At 34.6% G+C, this 22,329-nt stretch overlaps 1 protein-coding gene across 1 annotated transcript in view; it reads left to right on the forward strand.

Moving 5' to 3' along the window:
- The first annotated feature begins 218 nt into the window (after positions 1-218).
- Positions 219-22,329, forward strand: part of LOC123720218 (T-box transcription factor mls-1) — a 31,631-nt gene continuing 9,520 nt past the window's right edge. The window contains exons 1-3 of the mRNA XM_045676757.1: positions 219-430; positions 3,910-4,027; positions 19,147-19,414. Coding sequence (XP_045532713.1) covers positions 352-430; positions 3,910-4,027; positions 19,147-19,414 — 465 coding nt within the window. The 5' untranslated portion in view covers positions 219-351. The remainder of the gene's footprint in view (positions 431-3,909; positions 4,028-19,146; positions 19,415-22,329) is intronic.

Here is a 22,329-nt window from a genome sequence, read left to right on the forward strand (position 1 = left end):
AAATACATGTTTGTATGCTGTTAACAATAGGTTTCCAATATGCGCCTACGCATCAAATGTCAGATCACCTGTAAAGGCGGGTGAAAACCTCGAAAGGCTAAGGCTCTATATTTATTAGTTGTAGTCTTGACCAATCGGAATGAAAGGGCGTGGCGATGCGCGCGCGCCGCCCGCTTGTCATCTTGTTGTCAGTGTAAACGCAGCTGTCGTTTCGTCAATACGCACGTTGCATTCTTTTTCTTGTAGAAGTTTTGTCGTATATAACTGTAATTGATAGAACAATTCGAACTGCATGTGAAGGAGATGTTATAGTGAAGTGGTCTAGTGACATTTATAGTTGAATTTTTCAAAATGATGATGGATCAAGCCCATTTTAGTGAATACTTGCTGAGACAGCAAATGCTGCACGCTGCTTCCCTAAGTGGATTGCGTAAGTAATAAGCATATTACATAAAAACAAGTCAATGTATTATCCACCAGTTATGTGAAATCCTCAAAATGACAAAAGAAATTAATTTGTGATGGAATATATAAACATCATTAATAACATCATCATCAAAAATTCAGGAATCGGTTTTGCCAAATAAATTTGGAAGTTAAATAAAGACAGCTTTAGTTACTAAAAACAATATCAATGAAAATATGTAATTAGTTATTTTTAATATAAAAATACTATCTTATTATTTACTCTATTATTTTGTCTTTATCACTCTCGTGTAATAAAATATGTAAATAAGCATGACGGGACATTACTTAGCTAACGCCTTTAGGATATTTATGTGAAGACTGTATGATCTTCATATTAAATTATAAAGAAAAAAAAATTGGCTAATTCATTATAAAATAAATAACTAATTCGCATGGTAATAGTAGAACTGGACACGTTTAGAGCGACGCGCGTTGATGTCTTTTCTATTAAAAGTCACAAAAGGTATTACAATTCTAATAACAAATTAATGTAAATATTTCTACACATATATGCTATAGACGTATATAGCTGGAATATTTTATTATTATTTAATAATAATAAATCGTTTAAATGCCAAGAAAGTGGTACAATTAGATCAATCAACTACAAATATACGCACAATCAGCCATATGTAAATAGGCATACAAATATCATATCAATTTATATAATGTCATATAATAAGAACATCAAAGTTAAGTTATTTATAATTGGTGACAAACTTATGGTCTAAATATTCGGCCAGGATATAAAGGCAATTTGCCTTTAAAAAAAACATGAAAATAATTTTATAGTGTTCATCCTTGTTATAAACAAAAATTGTACAGACGGCTGGATCAATTTGAGTAGATTTTATTTCCTTATTCCTTGAACTCTGAGGAAGTTTTTAATAGAAGAGAAAACTCGGAAAATATATTTAAAGAAATAGTTTTAGTACTTAGGTTATTATTCTGGCAGAGCGAACTCTCTATGGGGTAGCATAGCAAAATGTTAGTGTGTAGCTACTAAAAAGCTGGCATACGGATCGTAATTAAGGCAAAACGAAGTTCGAAGGATCAGGTAGCACTATAAAATATATATGTATTATTTGTAATGTAATTACTATTAATATGTAATAAAAAGTTTTGCATGCCTTCTGTAAAACATTATTGTTTACTGTCATTTTTCTTATAGGCTAGGATAGGATAGGCTTAATATTTATAAAATTGTGTAGTATTTACAGTGTATCAAAAGAACAATTATTTATGTATAAAATTAGCAATTATTTATGTAGTAGTTTAACTATAAAATCTTTGTTTATTGTAAACAAATTACCTGGACAAATCTTATTGCAGTATATATTTTTAAAAAATTACCTAGAAACATTATATATCTTAATATTAATATACTGAATTGTAATTGCCTAATGGCATGATGGTGAGTTTTTATAGTTTTCTTTCCTCCGCCGTAGTTTTTTAATTAACTACAAGTTATATATATTATACAAAATGAAAAACAAAACATTATTTATATTAGTTTAGATTTTTATGGGTAATTAACTAAGTAATCATAATCTTTGTCAAATTTGATTAGGTCACGCAATTGCATTAAATGATATTGAAAATTTTATAATTGACATCAATGACTTCAAATAAGAATTACTTTACTTAACACTGCATCTACATGAATGACCTTCATGACTCATTTTGTCACGTTTATAATTATTTTTATAATTCCCAGCATCCCGTCATGAGGTTAGCAAAAATCATTTTGTAAGTAGTTCCTTATCTGCCAACTTATTCCCGCTACGAGGAATCTAGTTATGTATTATATTTATGTGTACTTAAAGATAGCTATGCCGTTTTTAGTAGTCAAACAAAAACTGAATTTCTTTTTTCTTGTTTTGTACTGGGGCTTACTACTTGACAAGGCCCAATGTGTTGTAGTAGTATGATGATGAAGACGTATGATGTACAGTTATTACACAAAAATAAAATATTTTTATATTACATTTGATCTATGTTAGGAACAAAATAATATCTGTATAACAGTATTTTCATGTTTAATTTCAAAGTTTTATACCATGACGGCGCGAAATGACCTAACTCGCAATATCAAGGCCATCAAATCAAATTGTAGCGGTCAAAAGCCAGAGAGAATTGGCAAACGTTTAATACTGTTTGATTGCTTCCTACGTGAATCACAGATCAAAGGCACCGCGCATTTTGCAAACGCTTATTTGCGCATTGACAAAATCTTAAATTTTTGATAATGGCTCTCTTCTCTTTGTGGATTATAAAACATTTGATTATATCTTTATATTTTATCTGTACGTAAAAATTAATAAGAGAGAAGACGAATTCTACGTTTGTTTATTGATTTAATTAGTAATAAGCATCGATTTTAATTGCTCTGAAAATGCGTTCCACTTAGGATTGATTCTAAATATTGCTAGTTGATGAGCTGACTTCACTAAGAATTTTATAGTTCAGCTCCAAAGAATATTTTTAAACCTAGTCACCCCAGAGGTACTTACCATATTTTGGCCTAAAGTAACTAAATAATTAAAATCTTCTGGTATGCTAAGATTAAGGAAATGTTTCTAGTAAAACTAGAAAGTATTAATATAATTATACCTATTTTTTTTAAATTAATTAATAATAATGTTATTTCATTCTATGTTTATCATGCTTTAAAAGTCATGGATTTTTGAGCCTTAGTAACTATATATCAACCGACATTAATTTTAGATTAGATTAGAAGAATTTTTAGCCGTCGGATACAAATAATTTCATGTAATAAGATAAAACATTATTACTGTATTTTTTTCTTATTAGTAGCATTAATATTTATAAAATTGTATAGTATTTACAATGTGTCAAAAGAGCAATTATTTATGTATAAGTATAAAATCAAATCTTTGTTTTTTGTAAGCAAATAACCTGGACAAATCTTATTGCAATATATTTTCAGCAATTTACCTAGATTATATGTCTTAATAACAATGTAACGTCACTCAATCAATCAATATCATTAAAAGTTTTTTTTAAACGTGTCTTTTGCATTATTTATTAATATTTAGTTAATGACTTAAATTATATGGAGCAAAAAGAGAAATGGACCAAAGATGAATTAGAATGCTTACCCAAGAAGGGACGTCACGGAAAAAGATGGGGAAATGGCTGCCGAAGAGATGTAGAAGGCTAGTCCAAGACAACATAATAAAAAAAAATAGGGAAGGCCTATGTCAGAGATAACCTGGCCATAAAAGTGGTTGTTAATTAAAAGTTATCAATTGTTTTTTGTCGGAGAATAAATTTATTTATACTTTTTTAAATGATTACTAAATATATAGTAGTAAGTATTATAGGATATACCTATTATAATTTTTTAAACTTTGATATTGTCAATAAATTATAGACGTTACCAAAAACTAACATTTAACTTATTGTATTTTTTTATAGAACACAGAGTAGGCGCAGACGCAGAACCGCCTGTATGCGAAGCCCGACTACTGAATGGTGATCTGTGGAGACGGTTTCATGATATAGGCACTGAAATGATCATTACCAAAGGCGGACGGTGAGTACCCTTTAAAAATATTATTACACACAAGACCATTAGGTATTGCTTAGTTAAATGTATTTAATATTCTTTATTCATTTTTACAAAGTTCTGTCTAAATTTCGTGTGTGTTTGAACTTTTGTATATATTATGTAGTCTATCGTTTGCTATATCTAGACTATAATTGTTTTCTGATATAGGTATATAATTTTAGTACAGTAGGCGAATACTTTTCTTTTTCCGTTTTAAATACATATTAATGTAGTACTGAAGAATCAGTTATTTGAAATAATTATATGAAAAATATAATGTTCTTACAATTTTACATACAAATTTTTGACCTAAATTAGAATAGCTTTGGTATAATAAAAAATATAGTTTTTGTATGTGCACAAGTTCCTCATTTTTAGTGCTGTTCATTAAATTATTCAAGAAATGAAATTGTAAATTTAAATACCATTTGTAATTGGTAACACATTTTTTTGTAAAAGATCAAACGCCGAGATTATGATTAGTAAAATAATATATCATAATACTACTAACATATATTAATATAACAAAAAACAAATAGTTATTGTTAAAATATAATAACTAAAATATATTATTAAAAGGAGTCCCATTAGGCAAGGTTCCGAAGATACTGGCAGCGTTCCCCCTTTGAAACTAAATGTAATATAATAATATTACATTTTAACATTTACACATTCTTTGAGATAACAATTATACAACAGTTCATAATAAGTTAATGTAATTTAGATTAAAAACAATAACTTGTTAAATCTTATACACTCATTTATTTAAACAAACAAAAAAGAGCAACTATTTTAGTATTGTCTTTTGTTAACATAGCTTTTACACCTTAAGAAAACACTTTTTAACCGGATTGAAGCTATGTATCATAATTATAAACTTATAATTATTTACATAATTTTAAATTCACCGTGACCACGCACGCTGTAAAGCACGCGAAACGTCGGTTTTTTTTTTTAAAATTATGTATATAATTATAAGTTTATAATAATAATACATAGCTTCAATCCGTTTAAAAAGTGTTTTTTTAAAGCAACTATTTTGTCTATTGTCTATTATCGCTATAATTACTATCTTATGTCACGTTCACATGCAAACATCTATCTATTAATCTTAAGCTATTTGTTATAATCATCTGAACAGCCTTTACAGTTACCAATTAAAATTATAATTGGACAATCATAAATTTTTTTGTCTAATTTGTCACAATTAAGTGTCAAATATTGACTGTGAAAGGAACCAAAAAAATATATAAGATCATACCTGTGATTTATAATTATTATATAAGTATATATGCAAAAGTATGTAAATTTGATAAATGTTTAAGAGTGACGCCGAAAATAATCTGACTTGTACTGAGTTTTTTTTTAAATTAAAAATAACATATCTATTTGTAAAAAGCAATCAAATAAAGCAGCTGTCATAAAATAGCCTCAAGCACAATCTTAAAACATGTTGGTTATCCGCCATTAATTTCAAAATACCAACAAAAACTTAACGAAAAGCCATTAGGGCTGCCGAATCTGACGCGGTGCTTGTTAACGGACAATTTGGGAGTATGGCCGGACCTCCATCATAGACAAAACAAACAGCTGCCACGACAGCAATTTGTGCATTTCTTTAAATGGTCGAGCACAAATTACACCTTATTATAAGCTTGTTTGCTTTACGACTGTACCCCTACAATTATTTTTTTTCATCGATAATGTTAAGCGAACACAGAAATTACACAGTCGTGGCAATCTCGGCGCCTTCGACGTTTCCTGCTCGGGAGGGCGTTTGTAGGCCCATCTGTCTCTGGCTGATAAGACTCGTTTAAAACCACAATGACAAATCGGGATTTTCATTGGAAGGAATCCGTTCACGTTAAAATAAAATTGCAGTAATTATCGGTCAATGATAGCGACAAAACGTCCAGTTTGCAGGACTCAAAGATCCGGTGAACTAATTAAATGTACTCCGAGAAGTGCATCAGTTTTTGCAGTTGAATAACGCACATGCGTGGTGGATGTTGTGTGGCATTGCTTTGTTGTAGCGACGCACGAACCGAACTTTTTTACGCGTAATTAGCCGCTCGTCTTAGGCCCTGTCATCTTCTACACGTTTTTTTCAAATCGCTGCCGGCGGACCACCGCGCTGGACGCCAGAATTTCGATAATTTACCGCTTTATTCGTGAATCTCGTTAACTGCGCGCGCTCGCGCCGGTCCAGAGGTCACTTTTGTTTGTTTTGTATTGATGATCCCGGCCCAGGGGCGCGTCGGCGCCGAACGTGGCGCCACATCTCGAAATGGGTCAAAATATTCAACTCTTATTAAACTAGGTGGTACACGCACATGAAATTGAGTTATTTCGTTCGAAGATCATGCACACATTTGATCTCAAACAGCTTACATTGTTGCGTGCTTTTAGATTTTATTTGACTAGACTGTAAGTCTTTAGAGGGGGAGGGGGTTTATAAAGCTTGAATCGTAAATAGAAAGCGCAAACAATGAAATTTGGGCGGTTCGTTTGTGCAACGTGGCTCGTATATGGGCAGAGTTAACACCTGCCGATACAGCGGCCATGCGCACGACTTATATACAAAGAATATAGAGTTTTCTCACCTGCTAACAACAAATATGTAAACTTCAACATAACATGACATCGTAAGATAGACATCTCGCTTCCAATTAAAACGGCAATTGTTAACGCCCTTATAAAAAGTTGACATTTAAGAACCCTCTTGTAAGCATACTTGTTGGAGGTAACACATTTAAGAATAATAGGTACCTACAAGTCACGTAGCCATACAAGATAAGTAAAATGACTCAATAACTTTAATAAGTTAAAGAGATCTATCATGCTATATTATTACCCTTGGATCAATTATCTACATCATACCTAATTGAAAACAACTTTATTCGTTGGTAATTTAAATTAAATTATCTTGCAAGTATACCTTCTGTACCTTTTTAATATTTTCATAATTACATAATTTCACTTTAAATGACTTAATAGTAAACTGGAATAAAAATCATTATTAGCTAAACAAAAACTAACAGATTCTCTGAAGCTGTTTTTGGTGAATTTATAATCTCAAATGTCTCATTTACATAATCTGAAATATGGTCTATCCATCTAAATAAATAATCTTGTCTGCAATAATAAACCACAGAACTGTAACACGTTCCATCTGCTATCAAAGATAATACAAACCCTCAATAATCGTTGTACAAACAAACAAATGCTTAGACTAGTGCCTTTTTTCAAAAAAGAAACGAAATATGACAAATGGGCGAGGCGCGCCGGCGCAGAACGCTCGCGTGTCGTCGCGCGGACCTCCCGCCATTTTAAAAACAAACAGACAGTATAAAAACTCGTTATTTATTCCCGTGTTATTCAGTGGGAAGGGAGCGCCCAAATTCGCTTAAAAAATCATAAGTTATAATTAAATTCCTGAGATGTTCTCTACCGTTGTGGTTAATGCGAGTACCAACTATAAGTATGTTTGAAGCAGGCGGCTCCAATCGCTTTAACTTTTATCGTTGTACAGTTTTATCAGATTCGGGAGATTCGATGATATCGCTGAGATCTATCTACGGAATCACGTTCATAACATACGCTTGCCGCTTGTCTTAACATAAATACCGATTAATTGATTTGATATGTGTCGTAATTAAAATGGGTGATTAGAGCGCGGGATTCGGCGCCGGCGCCTCAAAGCGTCTCTTCCAGCATTCCTTTTGTTTTACCATAGGTTGTTTGTCGCCTGCTTGCTGAGTGGGTATCCGCCTTCCCTGTCTGCCATATTGGCAAAGGAGCGAGTGCGAGAGAGAGGTGCGCGGGCGCCGACCTCCTGCGGTGCCGTCGGCCGCCCGCCGCGTGCTCCGCCCAGCGCATGCAGCACTAATAATCAGATTATGACAGCCAACTCTCAAGTGCCCCATACTTCTACTCGTCACTCTTCACTGTCTCCTGAAAAATTGACAGCAGACGTCCACATACCCATTCCTGATCAGTTGATAATTGGATGAGCTGTCTTTCGCCAAGGAAATAGTGCAATTATACGCCTAAGCAAGAAATAATTAAAATATTTTTTATATGCAATCCAGACGCAATCAACTTCATCTGCATAATAAAAATACATAAATGGTACGGCACGTAGACAGATAAAAATCGTTGAAACTTTTTAAATGTAAAAACATTTAGTCTTTGAGAACGCTAAATTGCTTAATTTTACTTCACGCAATCACTATAAAATCCTAATATCCGTAAAACGAAGTTGTTTGTGCGACTTGGGAGAATTGATTGTGACCGTTTACAGTAATAAAGGCTTAGATGACGTAAGATTGTCGTTGAGACAAAAGCGTAACGTCATTGTAGGTAATTGATAATTCCGTGAAGGGGCAAGAATCTAAAGCACGCGCCGAACAGCGACGCCACCGAATGATCATATCGCGACGTCCCTTAGGAAAACGAATTCAATCCCGATTATCCAAGACAGTAAAAGCAACGTAGATTGCTAGTCATTAAGCGAGCTGACTTAACAGTTGTCTCAACGCACCCGCAATGTATACATAAATCATACAAAAAATATTGTCAAGAACTTTGATATTGCATCGTCATCACCGCTCCCGTGGCTAAAACAATCGACTGGAGTAAAAAAATAATACGTCAAGAAGAAATTGAATTGAGAACTAAAAAATGTGGTCCGCGTCATCTCTGAGCGGCGCATGATTCATTTTTTGCTAGCTCGGTCTGATGATAATTTCTCATTAGGTTATAACATTTTTGTCAGTCGAAACGTCGTAAATTCCTCGAATAATTTAGGGAAGAAAGTGGTCGTGTGTTTTGTTTTTATGGCGCCAACAGGCAGCCGGGTTAGATCGGTATCTCTCGATACAAGCGTTTAACCCATGTTACGTGGAAGTTAGGGATTCTCACGGACCGAACGGCGAGCGATCGTTCGCTAACGACATGTAATTCACCAGTAAAATAAAACGATTTACATATTTCTTTGTATCGCTCGTAGAAAAACTGTATTTGGGCAATTTATGTTTTAATTAATAATTAATGCGCTTTAATACGAAGCGGTGTCAATATAAAAGCAGACAAGTGCAATACGAAAGGGCACATATTCATTAAAACGTCATGCCTGCATAACTTAAACAGACAATTAAAAGGCGTCTAAAAAGTTGTATTCTAACAATTTATGTCTGCCTCGTCCTCTCTTGTCATTAGCAGTGTGTACAAAACATCTGACATTCTAAAACATAAATATTTCATATACGTAATCCTAAATATCTATTTTTGCGTTGCTTTTATATTGATTTTTATTTAAATATATAAAGTCTTAGACAGTATTTACGTTTTTATCTATTGAATGGACCTTTCCTAAATTAAAGTAACAATTATTTGTTTAAAATTGTGAGATGTTTATGTAATTTAAAAATCTCTTACAAGTTTATGTATTCTGTAAATTATCGTTGGTAACACGAGTACGACAGATTTAAATAAAACATCATTAATGGATATCGCTTCGAGCTGTTCGTAAATAGATTGGCGTATACATAAAAATTCAAACGCGTTTCTGAAATTTAGTTGAAGGCATTCAATAAATTGGTATATTTTTGCTTTTCTCTCGTTAAATATATATTTTTAAATAAAAATGGTAATGTCAGTAACGCCGACACTCCCATTTTAAATTTTAAACATTTGATGTTATCTTAGACTAAAATGTTTAAATTATTTTAATTTGCATAAAGTACGAGACGAAATAGTTTTTAAATTGACATAATGCTTATAGCTATTGTAGTCAGCCAATCATAAATTCGTTCTGGATATTTCATATATTATACTAAGGACCCTGACCTTACGCATTTTTATACGACTTTGGATTATATGGAAATAAGAACATTTTCTTTAAAAAAAAAAGTTTTATCCATGCACCATGTTCCCTTGTGTGTCCCTAGCGTTAGATCAATTTTATCACAGCCATATTTTTGTCACGATAAATGTTTATGCTGATTTAGTATAGAACATGCTATATTGTCCACAAACATGATTTGTTATTCATACTCCAACAAGTTACAAACAAAGCATGTAATGATAATTCCCTTAGTACCATCGAGAGCCACCCGCGCGAGAGATACCATCAGAGAACCCATCGCGACATCACGCTATGATCTGTATCAGCAATGCTTCTGAAGCATTCAACCCTTTTACGTGTACAAACAAAAATAAACCTTACTATCAAACAATAAAGTTCAAATTCTACACTGAACACCGTAAAGACTAACTCAAAAATGGGTGAGCGAGCGCAATACAGCACGAATTTTTAATAAAAGTGTCAGGCGGGTGTCGTTGTTACCCACTCGTTAAGCTTGTGAGAATACCGTTCGTGATAAGTCATGCTGCATATAAGCGTGACATAAATGTTTATAGCTCACAAGAACTTGACCTTTGAGAGATGGCATCGTTTGGTAAAACTGCCATCAAACTATAAGTAACGAAAATCTTTGTTCGAGGTGTTCGAGGTTCGACACTATGGCACAATTCGGAAAACTGTTTAAGCGCGAGACAACTTTTTACTACTCTGAATTCAGAGGTTCTTAACAGGATAGCAGATTGTGGATCTTTCAGACCTGTTCATTGTTCAACAGGCCGAAAGTTCTAGAACACGATCATTTCCTCACAAACTTCTTTCCTTCCGTCCATTGGACTTTATATAAATAAGATTATTCTTTCTTACTAGTATTTATCGACTGTACTTTGCCGCTGCGACATACATTTAATACTTGGTACTTTTTAATCATGGTGACTCCCTCACTAGACGGGATAGCGTGTGTACTATTTTCTTCTCACGAAGTTAATTTCTTTGAAATATGTATTTCAATGTCAACTTGGTATGATGTCGCAACATATCCACTAATTACTGTGACAGGGGCGGTGCGTTTGAGTTCAACACATTACACAACCTTGGCGCGATTCCACGTATGACTGATCATTTACGCTTGGGATAAGCGAATAGCGAGCTGGATCCTTTACTCCTAGCTCCCACTATACATTTGTTACTAGACAACAAATGAAACGTTGTATTTTTCTGCATTGTTTTTATTATAACCAAAAGGACCTAATCTCGAATTATGTAAGAAAAAAAAAACAATATTTATTCTCATTGTTAAACGTATGTTAGTCATATTTGGGAGATATATACAAGTTCATGTTTGTATACTGATAGAACTAGTGCCAATTCTCAATAGATTGATGACTCAATGAGTAAGACTGATGTCTTAGAAGCGCTGACTTGAGCCACACACGCCGAATTAATATCAATTAACACACACGAACTTAATTGTGAATCGAGTGCGGTTCGCGTGCGGCGGCCTCTTTGTCGGCAAAGCCCTCCTGCGAGTATAATTCGCGAGTATCTCTTCCTTGAAATGTTTCCTAAAATACAAGCGTTCCAAGATCCGATGAATAATGAACCCCGGTACATACGTTTGTAATTAGTCCTCAGGGTTCTAGGTATTGCGGTATCACGGTACGGTAACCGCAGATCCTGCACTTGATGGATTTGCTATTCACATTATTCTTTAAGATGACAGAATTTTCTTGTGTTATGCTTACATCAATTAATTATCATTTAAACTCCCTTAAGGATTGTAAATACATACAATTAAGATGAAATGTATTTAAAAATACTTTTAAGACGCGTGTGAACATTTTGAAATTGATTTAGTCTCGACGAAAACAATAAGATATAATGCTACTACATCATCTCAAAATTAATTGCACTTCAACACCAACTATGCAAAAAACCCAGTTTTGTATAGCGCAGTATTAAGAATATCCATACCGCTACATCTCCTGCAATATGATCACACCCCTCATGCACACCACACAGCACAGCCGAATTAGGTTATATGTATTTGATAAATTTTATTAATTTTGTCTTTTCGTATATGTTTGAACCTATTTATATATATTATGTAAAATATTTGGCTATATGTTTAGTGTATATAATTTAAGGGCTATGAAATATAAAAAAATAAATAAAATAAATACAGACAGCAGAAACAGTTATCTAGAATACAACATATTAAAATTTGACGAAGAATAAATTAATACAAATGAAAAGTTGATTGAAGATATCAGTTACCAATTAGAAAAGTCATAATAAAAACTAGCTACTATCTTTAAGATCGCCGTTTTAGATAAAATCACCGTTTACAGGTGACCATCAATTCTTTCTTATATAGCAGCTTTGACAGGATTATAATTAGAAACTGTCCGTCCTTATGGTTTGTCGTTTTTAATGTCGCTAGTCGGGTCCCATACTGTGCTCGCATTTCATTAAGTTGCGAGTTAAAAAATTGGGAGCTCTCATAAAACTGTTTGATTTATGCGAAGACGGCAGCCTAACGATCGCCGCCTTCGCCACCGATATTTCTGATATCATTTTTATTCATATTTTGGGCGGGTAAAAGATGACAGTACAATAGGATAATGAAATACAATAATAATAATTGAGTTCTAATTTTTGGTAAATGATTCTTGTGCATCTGACACAGTCGTCAATTTTTCACTGACGAAATGTCGGTTGTTTACATAATTAACGACAAATTTATTGGTGTACAGCACTTAGAACCTACGACTTACGACTACTTGAGAGTCCCACGTCAAATCCACTAAGCCAACACTGCAACACACATTGATAAAATTGTTATGGTACAATAACAATAAATTTTCTCAGATATCTGAACTTATTTAGATCACTTAGTGAACTTTTAAATCAGAGAACCAATTATAAAACTAATAATCCTCTAATTAATTATAAATTTGTCACAAATTTTTAATGTAGTCTAAGAACTTTGACAAATGACGGAAAAATATATCAAATAGTATCATTATATAAGTCACTGTTGTAGCACTTTGTATAATATATATAGGTATATTTATTAATTGATGATATATATAATGAAGGCCGCCAGTTACCCCCTTTTCTATATAATTATGTCAATTGTATCATAATTATGTAATTGCAACGAAGTGTTAATAAATAAACAATCCTGCGTCTCGTTCAATAATAATTTACTCATGTAATATACAAACTAATGTACAGAACATATTTTATAACACAGTAAACCAGCCAAGTACCTCAACTAAACTACTGTAAATTAAAATCTATCATAAAAGTAGTAACATAGTAGTCTTAAGAGTAATAGTAACGCATTCAATGCAAGTGATCAAAATGCTAGTATTGATTATCTTAACGACCTGTTGTGCGTATTGGACGGCGTCAAAAGGCGAATAATAGACTTTAGATGCGGCGGCGAGATAAGCTTTGTCCTATGGCGGTCCCGTACTAACTGTCAACTAAATTACTGAAGGATTGCCAGCCGGTATCGTCTGTTGCAATTTAAGCCGCTTTGTGCAACTGCGCCGGCGCCGAATCGCACAGTGTACATATTTGAATGTAATTTAAAATTGCGATTGTATTTCATTGAAACATTCGAAAAATAAGTATTATTTAAACGTTTATAGCTTGTTAAGAAAGGGTTGAGATTCAACGGATAAAACTTTTGATATTCGATGCGTTGATGCCAAAGCTTGTGTAAAGGGCGCCCGCCTGACAGTAAAAAGATTTAATTTCCGCACGTCGGTGTTTGGGGTAGTTGTAAATTTGGTGATTGGCACATAAACATGTCAGGCAGGTGCGCCACGTCGCCACGGGGATTCTTTGTGCCATCACGCCCATCGGACAATCATTCGTCACATGAGTAACTAGCTTCGGCGTCTAGTTTCGGTTCTAATAAGTCTCCAGTAAAATTCAACCATTTGTTTTTTACAAATTTTCAGTAGAATAGCAGAATATTATAATCTTTATTACGAGGCAGGAAGCTTTGTTATTGTTAAATTTTAACCGAAACCTTTTTTATTAACTTTACGGAAAATTATAGTTAATAACAATTTTTACAATATTCAAAATGTTCCTTCGTTTTATTTCGATTAATTTAATACTGGCTATATATTTTTTGCAGGCGACGCGGCCTAAGTTGCCAATAAAAACTATAGCAGATAGATAAAAAACTGAATATAGAAGCTCATTTCATTGCCACCTGCAGCCACGGCAAAAAGCTTCGAATAAAATAAGTTTTTGTCACGATCGTTATGATTGAAACCGCTGGCGCTGATTTTAAACAAAGGACGACAGATAGAGGTGGCCATCAATATGCTAATACCGATTTACTCAACCCGGGCGATTCTTTTTTGTATCCAAACCCAAATTGGTTTATTTGTATTGTTGAGAACGGCTCTCGATGTGAACTCTATTTGTATTCGCCCAACATGTGGACTGGATTCGCTTTTTGTCCAAAAGAAAACTTTACGGATGAAAAAACTCTGGAACAATCCGTGTGAACCACCCTTTACATGTTCGTATAGACAGCTCCATTGATGATATTGGTATTTGTTGATTCATTAACATGTTTCATATTAGCATCGCACTTACTAGCCAACATCCATGCCAGTTTAGTTGCGATCCTCGATTCACGCTTGTGTGCTTACGTAAGATTATAATTGAAAATTACTGCCGATGTTCAAAGCACGCGCCTTGTATGCTCGAAGCTCGGTCTTTGAACTAACCGCATTTCCAACTGCTAATCATTATACTTTTTAATTGGATTCAAACTTACACCGTTAGCCGATGATTTTTATGTGCGATGGCCAGAAATCCGTTTTTAAGTCATAAAGCCCACCATTTACATGGCTTTCTTGTGTCAACATTTCTATAACGTTGTAATGCTAATCACAGTCAAAACACACTGGATGGATCTCGCTGCGATTCTCACGGCGGCTCACAGAACGTAGTGAACAATTTGACACATCCAGGTGTCCAATTTTTTATGCACCCACACAATGGAGGTGGAGTTGTTTACCCAGGCTCACATCTGGGCGGACGAAAAAACCGGCTGGACCTCTCGTATGAACGCTAATGAGCCCGGCTTAAACACACATTCCTCTCTTTAACCTCTCGAGAATTAGCGTGTAAGCTTCTTTTGTAAAGCAACAGATGCCAGAACAAGAGGTCGCTTGTCGCATTAACGAGTTTTAACATTGAACTTGACGATAAAATACTCATGAAATCAACTGTTAAGATAATTAGTCCTTGTGGGGTAGGTCAGGGATGTGCCTGTTTATGACAACGTAAATACAAAGCCAGTGTTCAGAGCAATGTTTATGGAGAGAACGTTATTAATTTTGTGCTTGACTGATAAGGCGGTGATAGAATAAAGCAGCGGAAAGACAAACGGTCCATTTCATGTTACAACAAATTGTTATATTTACATATGTTTGGGGATTTAACAGTCGTTTTTAATAAGCGGATACGATTGTATAAAATCGCAGTTCGTTTAATATTTCGAGTGCGGATGCGAGAGCGGATGTTAGGGTTTCTTCCCGCGCTGTTAGCGCCTCCGTGCGGCAATTGGCAAGTTGTTACCGATTTATGGCCCACTCTAAACTTTATTCAACGCGATTTTGGTGGTCCCATTGTGTTCCACTAAGACCCTTTCCGCCGCAGCGCAGTCATCGCAGCTTAGCGCGCCCTCGAATGCCTTTTATGGCGTTGTTTTATAGTCTCCTTATTTCATTTGCATTTGTAAACGGTATCGTTAAATAATATTCGGACATTACATTTATGGTTGTTACAATATCGTTAATTCGAAAATTAAAATTTTGACACTTTTATGCCCAATACCGAAATGTAATGAAAGTCGGCTAATTTACGAGTCACGTTCATAACTGCGCTTACTCAAACGTTCTTTGAGATAATAAAAGTTTTAAAACAACTCGAAACCCTAAATGTTACAAGACAATAAATAACATTCGAAGAGAAATCGGTCCGTTTCTTAGATTACCGATATGGTTTAAAATTTTTAAGAGGATTGCGATAACAAACTGTTATTATCATATTTAATTAGTTAAGCGGCTCGGAATGTGAGTTACACGGCAGCAAAATGCGAGGGGAATTGCGTACATTAAGGATATCTTAAACCGGCATTTAAGAGGTCTTTTTCTGAGCTGTAATAGGCTTTTAAAGAGGTACATGGGGGTTTTCGCATAAATTGCACGTCCATCGTCACCTTTGTCGGCGGCTTCAAAGCTGATATAACTGACGTGATGTGATAAGAGCCGTCGAACGGTAGCCGGGGATTTGTCGATGTACGGTCAACATGCGCCCGCGTCGATAGTGGGCAAGTATTGTAAGTACATATTTGTGTTTGTTCCCAGCGTTTGTACGAAGGATTGTCAATATTGTCGATGGATAAGGGTTTTGGATTTCTTAACATAAACATTCTTGCAGATTAAACATTGCGTATTTATTTTATTGTCACAGTTGGTTCGGTTTGGTTTTTATGCTATTTTATTAATCTAAAGTGGTAGCTATCAATCTTAAGCCCATGATATTATGTCAATTAAAATGAATGCAATACTATTGAATACAATGTTGTAACTATTTTAAATTACTTCACAATTTAGTTTGCGCAACCAGTACTCTGGTTGGGTCTTTTATTCAATCCAATCGATACAATCCACACCGCAACGTAAGTCAGTAGCCGACGTCGTAAAGTTTAAATGGAGGCTAATTTAGTGTTCTGTTAATTGTGTCCCTGTGTCGGCTTCTTATCGGAGTGCATTAGCGCGCCCGGCGGCCCCAAGATACCACTGTTATGACGGATGGACCGGCGCAGCCGCTGATAAATGACATTGGGTTTATGTGCTGTAAGACAAATTATGGAGTATAATCTAGCCGCGTGCCATCCAGTATGACGTACCTACTTATGTTCGGTAATGGAACCTTATATATTATAACCTATAAAACTAAACTAGACTGAAAAGGGTGTTAATATTTGTATTTTTTAAGTAAAAAATGTGTTCGTTAGAGTTGGTGCATTCTAGACACTTTAGTTAATGTAGGTGTATGTATGACCAGTTTTTTAGGCTATAACGAGAGCTGACAACGTATATGGCGAGAGAACGTTAAGGCATTTGCTACCGCGGCTAATAAATGGACTAACCAGTCAGTTGTTAGATAGATAATGTTAACCAACATAAAAAAGTAACTTGAAAAATTACTTTAATATCCATTTGACTCGTTCCTTAAAAATACTGCTTTGGTTACATTTATAAAAACTACAACGGTTTTATACACAACATAACTTAAAACCATTCAATCATTCCTTAAACCAAACAAATACTCCGTCAAAATCCGCTCATTCAAAGTTCACATCAGTTTCTTATCTATAGTATCCATTAATGAATTAGATTAATATTAGTAGCACGTCGGTGTAATCTGCGCCGGCGCCGTGATTTCAACCCCAACGGGTGCCAAAAGCTCGTTGACCAACACTTTTACTCCCATCACATGCTTTTATAATCACGATAAAACCTAACAGAGTGGCATTGTCCACTATCGTCTTATAGCCGCCGTAATTTTATTATCGTCTTCTTTGTTCGTGCGCGGTTCATTTTACGGTGCAAAGTTATCTTTTATTGACTGTTAAGTGCTTGTTTTAATTTTATTTTGTTCAATCAAATTCGAAGGTGGAAAGGAATGTCAACCGTATACAGAGCTAGCTAAATATATAGGTTAGAAATAAATGTCGGCAAATGCTTAGCATTAAATTGAAGTCATAAAAAAGTTATTGCCGCGACCTCCTTCACAGACTTAATAATATTGATTGATTATATATGGTGTTGTTACAATAAAAATTAAAAGGGCAGCAATTAATTATATTTATTCGAAAAATTCTAAAATTTTACAAATATATTCCATACATACTATATATTAGGTCCTTACATATGAAATTGGCGTTTTGTATGGGAGGAACAAAAAGTCGAATATTTTTAAATATAATATATTTAATTAATCAAAGTATGAACCATTGTTTTGTATGCACTTTTGCCATCTCATAGGTAGTTCATTGATCCCTTTACTAAAAAAACAGTCGGACGGGAATCAATAAAATCTGTGAAGGCGATTTGGACTGCCCCATCAGAGTTAAATTTTTTCCCTTGCAAGAAGTTGTCCAAATATCGAAAAAAATGGTAATCTATTGGAGCAAGATCCGGGGAGTACGGAGGATGTCTTAGACATTCCAATTGAAGCTCTTCTAATTTGGTAGCCGTCTATTGTGCAGTGTGTGGTCTAGCGTTGTCGTGAAGTAGCAGTGACGAGGAGCGATTGACCAGCCTAGGTTGTTTCGCCGCTAGCTTTTCCATCATGGTTTGCAATTACTGACAATAGACATCAGCCGTAATAGTCTGGCCAGATTTGAGAAAACTGTAATGAACAATACCGCCACTAGTCCACCAAACGCTTTCAAGTTACTTTTTTGGGGTTAATTTTCGCTTGCAGGGCAGGATTTGGCTGGCTGGCCAGGATCCAACCATTGCGCTGAGCGCTTCCGATTATCGTAAAGAATCCATTTTTCATCACAGCTAATGATTCGGTTTAAAATACCTTCATTATTGTGCCGGTTCAGTAATGTAACGCAGCAGTCGACGCGCGTTTGCCGGTTTGCTTCAGTCAATTCGTGAGGCTTTTTAATCTTCCCAATTTGCTTCAAGTGAATTAAAACAGTTTTATCACTAACACCGAACTGTGTTTTAATTTGCAATATGACCGCCATACACATCATTCACCCTTCAGGTCGTTTCCGCAGCACTAGTGCCACGGCGGAACTCGTACTCGTAAATAATGCGATACTTTAAGTTTTCCATTTTGTAAAATGAGTGACGCAAACAGAAAAAAACAGAAGAAAAAAACAAATGAATGACGGTCATCGAAGCACACATACATACTCATGTATTATTATTTACTCAAATAGCTGTACAAATTTTAATTTGGAATTCCTTACCAAAGAGGAGAAAACCGTGATTAAAGTGGCCAGTACGAAATACGCCAATTTCATATGTAAGGACCTAATATATATTCCATTACCATATAGAGAGAATGGAAGAGATCACTCAAAAGCGATAAGGCCGCCAGTTGCCATTGCCATGTCCTTTCCATTTAATAACTAATGTTTATAAATAAAATAATATTGTTTTTGTTTCAGGCGTATGTTTCCTTCTCTTCGTGTGTCACTAAACGGCCTGGACCCTCGTGAAGAGTACTGTGTATTACTAGAGCTATCCCTAGTCGGTCGACGCCGTTGGCGTTGGGCGGGCGGCGCTTGGGCGGCTGCTGGTGGCGCTGAGCCTCAATCACCAAGAAGACTGATGCTCCATCCCGATTCACCAGCCCCTGGACACCATTGGACGGCGAACCCGATCTCATTTAGCAAGCTTAAACTTACAAATAACACCATGGATGCGCAGGGACATGTATGTATTTTTTAAATTATCAATTAATTTTTATTAGATCAACGAAACTGGTATTTGTATTTGACCCGGTACATAGTATTTGACTCCATATGTATGTAACAGATACAAAAATCTGAGGCCCAGACCTGTAAAGGTTTCAGCGCCTTTGATTTATTTTTATGTATGGAAATAGATTTTATTTAAGAAAGGTCCCAAAATGGTCCCGTTATAGGCGTTATAATTCGTAATTGAAGTATTTTTAAGTCTTCTGCTTCTTGCCTGCTGTTCTACTATTCTACGATTGTAATATTCAAGTAATAATACGCGTATTGGTATAGTATTGGTATATCATGTAACTGAATGATGTAATGTTCTAATTATCTTAAACCGTAAATAAAGTTATCACAGTATATCACTTTTATATGCTATATATACAAAACTAACAATTACTTAACGACACCGGTGGTCTTACGTAGTATTTGTAATAATATAATTTGTATGGACCACCGCCTCTGCCTGAGCTTGTCATAATTACAGCTTACCTCCAATTTTTCACTGTTACATAAAGCAGTTTATTTTTATTCCACTCCATACTCGTCTTTCACATACAATGGAAACGCCTACCTGACCACTTCCACTATAATTGAAACCTGCCTTTTATCGAATTTTAACTCTGTTTCTTTGTAAATAAAGTCCAATGTTAATAAATATAAAAACAATTTACAGTTACTTATACTGGTGAAAAATAAAATTTGTTCCTATCGTGATAATGTCATAATCAAAGTTCAATCACTTTGAGATTAAATTTGCTTGTAAAAAAATTGAAATTTTAGCTTTTAGTTTCGGTAAACGTTAATCAAGATTATCGTCGTTTGTGTAGCAGTTAATTTTAATTGTATTTTATTAATATTCAAGTAATAATACGATCTTCATATAATCTTCTACATATAGTATCATAAAAAAACATTTAGCAAACCTAGCAAAAGACAACGTGTTAGAAAAAAAGTTGTTAAAATATGATACATAGTTTTGAATGTCTCGGTTTAAATATGTCAACGGTTTAAAAAAAACATACAATAATAATAATTTTAAATTTATTTGAACAAAGTCCATACGTTATTATAGTGTTAGTTACAATATTGTCCTAAATATTATATTAGTAGGTTTAATCAATTTAATCATAAAATTTTAAAATAACATACAAAACCGTTTTCATGGACCTTCACCATGGACAAAACATGAATGCATCATTTCTCTCTGAACTCCATTAAAATCATTGTCATCTCATCTCATCTGTAGGTACTCTATTCTATTACAATTTCACGATCACAATATTGTTTCACGCTTAATTAATGCGTTTTAAATAAAACTCTTTGTACATGCAAATAATAATACGATTTAACACTGTAATATAAAAGTCTGTAAAAAAGTGGATGAAAACCATTAAATCACTCACTACCATTTATAATAGAGAAAATAAGGCATCATTTGTCTATCAAAATAAACTCCCTGTTCATGGCTATTAACTCGTGAAGTAAAGGGAACTATTATGACAGGTCAGGAAAAAACACTGTACGCTTGGATGACTCGAACATCTATTGAATATATCATACACACATTTTTTGAGAGTTGCACCGTTTATATCATTGGAAACTGTATTCCAGGACCCAGTAACTATAGTTTGCCTGTAAAGTTTTGTAGGTGTTGCATAAGTTGTGATTTTTTTGGTGTTGTCTGATATTAAGTGATACCGCCACCCATAGAGACTTACATTGCCAGAATTCTCGCAAGTAGGTTGCCGACATTACAAGTATCGGTACGCTCCTTTCTTGAAGGACCCTAACTCGATTTTGGTTCGGAAATACTTCAGTGGGCAGCCGGTTTCACATAGCGGTGGCGCGCAACAAAAACTGCCTAAGAAAACGCTCAGTTGTGGAACGACGGACGTCGAGGTGATACGGATGGTATTTTGTATTCTGGCTTGACGTCGGATAATGAAACTTAGCTGCACGTATTAGACTGAATAAGTCCTCTGAACACTATCCATGGTCACCTAGTTAAAGATTGTGTAGGAACTGAAACATAATCGTAGCTAATATTGTATTGTGTGCGTTAACGAGCGACCGTACCAATTGTACGGTACACACTGTCGCAGTACTAAACGTGTGGTATACATAAAACCCATACAGACTAAAGCTACGGTAGTTTTACAATAAATTAATATATCAACGCCCAATCTTAATATTTACCCCAAAAATATATTGTTTGATAAGTCATTACGAAAAAAATACAATTCGTTATTAGTTACCTCGTTTCGTGTTTATTAGGAATGGTTAAGCAAAACCTTCTCACGGTAGGCATTTCAAAATCATATCGTTATCAGCGTATGCCTTGTAAGGCACTGCAGGCGGCATCCCAAAGTACCCACAACAATAGACAAGCTACCGAAGCCTCGTCGCATGGAAATATACGCATCGCTTGCGCACTTGAGATTTCGCCACCTGTAATAAAAAGGGATCCATTGTTCCCTTCAGCTACCTCATTGTTTGCTTTTTAACGCAACATCAAAGATACCTTCGTGGTAGTACTCCCTAATTTTGCGGATTATATTGCGAAGAAAAGGTAACTGTAATTTTGTTGTCTATAATATAATCCCTTTGAAATAAAACTTGCTTAATTAAGTTTAACTGTGAATTTAGTTCTGATAACGTTTCTAAATTTAATCCTTTAATGGTTACTTTGAATTGCCTCGTGTGATTTTTTGATTAGCAGAAGTTACTTCAATTAAATATTATTTGTAAAGTAAATTCAATTCGGTTGTATGCCGAATTGCCTACATCCTGGCTAAATATCTGCGTCGAAAGACTTTGTTCATTTCAAAAGTCATCTAATAAAGTTTAAGTTAATATTATCCGAATTATAAAGGCAAACTTAAT

The sequence above is a fragment of the Pieris brassicae genome, chromosome 2, assembly GCF_905147105.1.
Source record: "Pieris brassicae chromosome 2, ilPieBrab1.1, whole genome shotgun sequence".
Lineage (NCBI taxonomy): Eukaryota > Metazoa > Arthropoda > Insecta > Lepidoptera > Pieridae > Pieris > Pieris brassicae.